General features: G+C 65.6%; 1 protein-coding gene across 1 annotated transcript in view; it reads left to right on the top strand.

The window, feature by feature from the left end:
* The first annotated feature begins 298 nt into the window (after positions 1 to 298).
* The window catches only part of PBXIP1 (PBX homeobox interacting protein 1), an 8,456-nt gene continuing 2,593 nt past the window's right edge, over positions 299 to 6,161 (top strand). The window contains exons 1-9 of the mRNA XM_039251283.1: positions 299 to 461; positions 1,949 to 2,035; positions 3,454 to 3,562; positions 3,707 to 3,771; positions 3,852 to 4,014; positions 5,147 to 5,395; positions 5,488 to 5,511; positions 5,726 to 5,781; positions 5,868 to 6,084. Coding sequence (XP_039107214.1) covers positions 459 to 461; positions 1,949 to 2,035; positions 3,454 to 3,562; positions 3,707 to 3,771; positions 3,852 to 4,014; positions 5,147 to 5,395; positions 5,488 to 5,511; positions 5,726 to 5,781; positions 5,868 to 6,084 — 973 coding nt within the window. The 5' untranslated portion in view covers positions 299 to 458. The remainder of the gene's footprint in view (positions 462 to 1,948; positions 2,036 to 3,453; positions 3,563 to 3,706; positions 3,772 to 3,851; positions 4,015 to 5,146; positions 5,396 to 5,487; positions 5,512 to 5,725; positions 5,782 to 5,867; positions 6,085 to 6,161) is intronic.

Genomic DNA, 6,161 nt, shown 5'->3' with positions numbered 1-6,161 from the left:
CCGTTTTTGCGGGGAGGGGCGGGGGTGGAGATGGAGAGGTGGACGGGAGAGGGGAGGGGTGCCGGTGGGGCCGAGGAGGGAGCTTCCTAATAAGGCGAAGCGATGCGGGCCGGAGAACAGGGCCGTCTTTTGGTATCTCGGAGGGACTCAGCGGACAGAGGTTGCAGAGTTGGGAAGCCTGGGTGCAGGGGCTACAGACCGTTTCCCCTGTCGGGAAACACTGTTGCACTCTGCTGGGGTCTCAGAGCGCTTGTCTCTGTTGACCCAAATGGCGGGCCGGTTTCCATGGAGACAGTAGGTCTGACATCACCCTGGTCGCCATGGTGCCTGGTTCTGGAGGACCCGAGCAGGCTGGACACACACAGCCGGGGAGAACAAGAAACTTCAGCCCAAGCTGCTGCCACTTCCTTCCTGCCACCACCTGTTAACAGTCACACGCAGCAACTGGGGATGGCGAGATGGTGACAGAGGGCGGGGGAGGGCCCAGGGCCGGCTCTGCCGGGACCTTCAGGAGCTGGCTAGGGGGGCCTGTTGGATGCGGTGTGGGGGTCCCTGCAGCCATTCTCCTGTCTTTCTGTGGGACGGCCGCGCCTGTCTGGGGGGCGCGGGCATCGGGGAAGACACCAGCAGCTGTGTGTCCCCGGCGTGGGTCTTGAAAGGCCTCAGGTTTATCAGGACCCTGTGCAGGACTTGCACCAGCTCAAACCGAAGGGGCTGCAAGGGGGTCCCGGAGCCTCACTTCCCTCCCTAGCGTTCCCTCACGGGGCCCTTCTCCATCCACCCATTTGGCCCTTCAGTAAGTGGTCACGGGTCCTCTGAAGGACCACGGCCCAAGACCTGGGGGCGCTCAGCTCATCTATCCCCCTGCCTTGTGCCAGGTCCCCGTTGCAGCTGCCCAGACTCCGGGGACAGTCTTGGCCAGCACGTCAGGACAGGTCTCCCCTCCTTACCCTGCTTTGTGTCAGACCTCGGAAGCTGGTGTGACTTCCCACCCCAGCTGCCAAGTCAGAGCCAAGTAGCAGGGTCGCAGCCCAGATTTTGGTCTCCACTGTGCAAACTGTAAGGTCTTTACAGCCGGCAGCTTCGTTAACTCCTTTGCCCGGTTGCCTTCAAGTTCTGTCGGATGAAACTGCAGATCGCACAGAAAGGAAACAGAACTTAGGACGGAGAGGCAGCGTGACGCGGAGATTTACTAACAGTGCGTGGGGACCCGTATGAGCAATGCAGGCGTCCTCAGGCCAGGCTGCACAGAAAGGCCTTCTGGGAGGTTTTCACGAAGACCCATTCCTGGGGGGCCTGGGAAGCTCAGTCCGTTAAACGTCCGACTTTGGCTCAGGTCATGATCTCACGGTCCGTGAGTTCGAGCCCCGCATCGGGTTCTGTGCTAACAGCTCAGAGCCTGGAGCCTGCTTCTGATTCTGTGTCTCCCTCTCTCTCTGCCCCTCCCCACACGTGTTCTCTCTCAAAAATAAATAAACATTAAAAAGAAAAACAAACAAGAAAACCCAAAGCCTGTGCCGGGGTCTGACCCAAAATTAGTTGAATCAGAATCCTAGGCAATTCTGGTGTGCAGCCAGCGTTGGGCACCCATGGCCGGACGGTGGGAAGGATCGATGGTGGGTGGGACATTCCAGGGGGGAGGGGTCTGGGCGGGTGTTTTCCTCCCTCCTTCCCGGCTGGCCTGGATAGCCCCCACAGCCTTCCCATCTCTTTGCTTTGACCTTTCAAGGTCAGTTTAGTCCCCCAGGGATCACAGGTGACCTTCTCTGTGGCTGCTGGCGGGCTTTGACTTGCAAGGGCCAGTACTGCCCAGGAAAGCTGGAGCGTTGGGTCCGAAGGGCCGGTTCTGGAAGCCGCTGCCCAGCCCTGGGGACCCAGCCAAGGCCGCTCTCTGCATCCTGCCTTTGCTCAAGGGAACCGGGGTCCTTTAGAGCACTTTTCTCTGCAGGGGGCAGCCGCAGCCGCCTCGGGGACCCCAGCAACCATGGCTTCCTGCCCAGACTCTGACAACAGCTGGGTGCTTGCCGGCTCAGAGGTAGGACGCGGGCCTGGGAACCCCATGGAAGAGAAGTTCCTGCCGGGCCAGACTGCTTTCTGGGTCCGGCTCCGGGCACCTGCGTCACCTCCTGCAGGGGCGGGAGGCAGGAGAGCAGGCCCCGGGAGTCAGGTGTGAGGATGGACTCGGGCCCGGCAGCATCAGCTCCTGGGAGTGGGGGACCCCTGTGCCTCAGAACTTCTGAGGCAACAGCAGGAAGGCCGTTTCTGGGGAGACTGAGGAAGTGCCTGGGGTGAGATGGAGGCGTGTGTTGGCGTTGGAGCAGGGTGGGGGTCGGAGCCTGGAGCCCTGAACGGGCCTCGAGGGCCGGGCCCGGGCACGCAGGCCCCTTCCTGAGGGGGAATCACAGAACGGCCGTGAGTCCGGGGGACTTGGGACAGTCCCTGCCCGCGGGTGGGATGTGCGAGGGAGTAATTTGAATGTCCAGTGGCGCAGCTCGCAGTGGGGTCAGGAAGCCGGTGGGTTCATGTGCCCTCAAAGCTGTTGAGAAGGGAGGAGGCCGGAGAAAGCTCCTCAAGGGACCCAGGCCACGTGACTCGGGGTGTTAGAACTGCCGGGGGAGGGGTGTGAGGGCAGGGAGCTGGGGCACGACACAGGCACTGGGGCCAGAGCCCTGGCCCAGAAGGACCCTGGGCCTTCCTCCTCTCTGTTCTCCGCTATAAGAGGGGGTGGTGGTTTGTGGCTTAGAGGGGTGGCCGTGAGAAGCGAGTGGTTTGAAAACTGCCCAGAAACGGATTGAGGCACAGATCGATTCTTGGAGGGGTTGTGGGGCCTTGCTCTGGTGAGTGGGCGGCCTGTTGGGCAGGGGTGCGCAGGGAGGGGAGAGCCCAGCGGGGCCGGCGGGTTGTCGGCTGCTGGCGCCTGCGTGTGGGGCAGTGGAGCCCAGAAAAGCCTGGAAGATGCGTGTAAGGCGGGCGGCCCGTCGAGAGTGGACGGCTGCTAGGAAACCCGTGGGGAACATGGCTGTGACCTTGGGTTTGGGCGGCCGGGGGGCTCTGTTGCCTTGCTGGCCTCCCACCTTCCAGCCAATCAGCAGCTTTCATTTGTGGGGGGGCGGGAGACCCCAGCTTCAGCTGGCTTCTTTGGGAGAGTGGGCGGCACCAGGTTCCTATGTGACCTGGTGTCAGTCCAGCCGCACTTCTTCTTGGCCGGGAAACAGCCTCTGGAAGTTCCTCGCAGTGGCAGGGGCGTCAGGACAGATTAGGGGAGGGCAGGGGGCCGGGGGTTGTCAGGGGAGGCTGGGGGAGGTTAGGAAGACCAGGGACGGGAGCTGAGGCCCCCGCCGCCCACCTTGCATCAGCTCCTTCTTGTACGTAGTAGGTTTTTGTGAGATGTGGGTGGGGGTCCCCATGCGGCTGGCCCCGGGGACCCCAGCAGAGCACCCCGTGCTCCCGTAGGGGCTGCCCGTGGAGACCCTGGGCCCAGGATGCAGCACGGACCCGGAAGACGAGAGCGCTCCCCAGGCCCCTTGGAGCTGCGCCGAGGCAGCTGCTGTGGGCGGAGAAGGTGACAGGGCCCTCCGGGCGGTGGGGTGCAGCCGCCTTCCACCTTCTGGGCTCTCCTGCCCCTTCTAAGCGGGAGCCAGAGGGCTGTGTAGGAAGTTCACCGGGGGATGGTGGTGTTTTTCCCGGGCCTTTTCATCCACTACAGGGACCCCCTTCCAGAGTGAAAGCTCCCAGTGTGGTCCCATTCTGCCCGAGAAGACCGAGGCCAAGGTGAGGACTTCACTGAGTTGAGGAGGGAAGCTAGGGGCGGGGGCGGGGGTCCAGAGCTGCTCATGGCTGTGTCTGCTCAGGGTGTCCCGGAAGGTGACGGCTCCGCTACGAAGCCTCCTGGCCCGGGAGACACTCTGGTCCAGGGAGACTCGGAGGAGGCCCCTGTGGTGGCAGGCCTGGAGGATGCACGGGACCCTGAGTGCCACAGCCCCCCGCAGAGCCTGCCCTCATCTCCCAGCGCAGGTGAGAGCCCTTCTTGTCTCTGTTTTCCCTCTCCTTCTGGAAGGCATGAGGGGCAAGGTGTCAGTGTGACCAAGGTCACAAAGCTGGTGATTGGCGGGGCCCCGGTCTGCTTGACTCTTCCCCTGTGCCACGGACCCCTTTTCTCGCTTCTAGATGCTCCCTGAGCCTCTTTCCTACATCAGCTCTGGGCCCGGGAGGGAGGGCGGGTGGTGCGTGGCCTGCGTGAGAGGCAGAGTGGTCTGAGCCAAAATGCAAGTTAGACCAAGAGCTTGGGAAAAGGAGGTGGGATTACAGTGCTCCCTCCAGAGGGGAGGGCGGTTCGGAGGTTCAGCCGGGGACAGGTGCAGGGAGGGGAGGGAGAGACGGGCACGGTCGGGGAAGGTTCACGTTGGAGGGGGTGTTGAGCGGAGGCTCGAACGGAGTAGGCTCCGGGCCAGTAGGGTGGGAAGAAGAGAAGAGGTTGCAGGCCCGGCTGTGCCATCAGCAGAGGGACCCCCCTCCCCGGGCTGTGCTAAGGAGGCTGTGCCCGCGGCTTGTGGCTAAGGGGCCCACGAATCCGCCTCTGCCCAAGAGGGAGACGAGGGACGGGGTGGAGGGAGAGGCCGAGGCCTGGGGCCATTCGGGGCACAAGGGAGGAGGTGCTCACGCAAAGCTGGAGGTGGGCAGACACGCGGCGGGTGTGGGGGGGTGGCCCCGGGGAGGACTTAGGTGGCCGGGTGGTAGCAGTGGGGTTGTTCTCTGAATGGGGTGGGGGGTGCGCCAGTGTGGCGGGCGGGGTGCCGCGGGCAGGGGACACCCCGCGAGGGCACTGGGGGACGGTGGGCGGTCCTGGCTCTGGGGAGGCCGGGTCGGGGTCTGTGGACTGGGCCTCGTCTGCTGTGGGGGACAGTCCATGGTGGGGGTGGCCGCGCAGGGAGACGGCCGGGCCCCTCAGGACCCTCGCCTTGAGGACCAGGGAGGGCCGGGGGGCCTGCGAGGCAGCGCCCGGGGGGCCCAGGAGCTGCGGAGGGAGCTGGTGGAGGCATGTGTGGAGGGGGTGCTTTTAGGGAGGAGCTGCCCCCTGAGTTTGCAGGGTCCCCGTCGAGGTCTCCGTCTGTGGTCGCCTCACCGCCTTGTGTCCGCCCTTCTCCAGCCTGGCCCGCCGAGGAGGCCCGCCGCTCCAGCAGCGAGGACGACACGGACGTGGACGTGGACGTGGACGTGGGGGGGCTGCGGAGGCGGCGGGGCCGGGAGCCCAGCACCCCTCTGCCCACGGCGGCCCTGGGCGTGGAGGGCCAGGCCCGTGGCGAGGGTGCGGGCGGGGAGCTCGGCATCTCCCTCAACAAGTGTCTCGTCTGGGCCCTGGCTCTGCTGGGCCTGGGAAGCCTCCTCCTCCTCTCCGGTGAGCGGCACCTCCCTGCCGAGGCCCCGCGGCCCCCCCCCCCCCCCCCCCCCCGCCCTGGCCTCACCAAGCCCCTCTGTCTCCTTCCTCAGGTGGCCTCCCAGAGTCTGACAGTGGTGAGTTCGGAGGGGCCCCGGCTGGTGCCTGCGCCGCCTGAGGGAGGCCCCTGGGGGCGCTTCTCTGCCCCAGAAGTAGGGCCGCTGGGCTGTGCGGTTACTACCTTTCCAGCTGTTCAGGGTGACCCGTAGGGCAGGCAGGGCAGGAGGGTGACCGTGTGTGTGCAGGGGTGAGGGGTGGGGGGGCCGGATTCGGGACTTCGCTTTCCCGCAGGGCCTGCGGAGGAAGCACAGCTGCAGGTCTTCCCGGACGCGGTCCTGGACGTGGAGGTGCCGGACGCCGTGCAGGGCGCGCGTGGGGAGGGTGGGGGCAGCCTGGCTGTGGGACGGGGGGTCACTGGCCCCTGTGCCCCTAGGATGGGCTGGGGCAGGGGCTGCAGGCGTCAGCGCCCCCTGACGGCGTGCCCGGCCTGCAGAACATGGCCCTTCTGCTGGACAAGCTTGCCAGGGAGAACCAGGACATCCGGCTGCTGCAGGCGCAGCTCCAGGTGGGCACGCGGGGGTGTCTGCCCTTGTGGCCCCAGGGAAGTCGCCTCTGCTTGCCTCCTGCCTCCGTCCCCTCCAGCCCCTGGAGTTAGGTCGTCTTCCCGGTTCTCTGTTCACACCCCTCCCGCCAGGCCCAGGCGCGGCTGGCGTGCCTGCTGCCCCCC

The sequence above is a fragment of the Hyaena hyaena genome, unplaced genomic scaffold (genome assembly GCF_003009895.1).
Source record: "Hyaena hyaena isolate Hyena2069 unplaced genomic scaffold, ASM300989v1 scaffold_385, whole genome shotgun sequence".
NCBI lineage: Eukaryota > Metazoa > Chordata > Mammalia > Carnivora > Hyaenidae > Hyaena > Hyaena hyaena.
The sequence above is the reverse complement of the archived record's forward strand: the minus strand, read 5'-3'. Positions and strand labels throughout refer to the sequence as shown.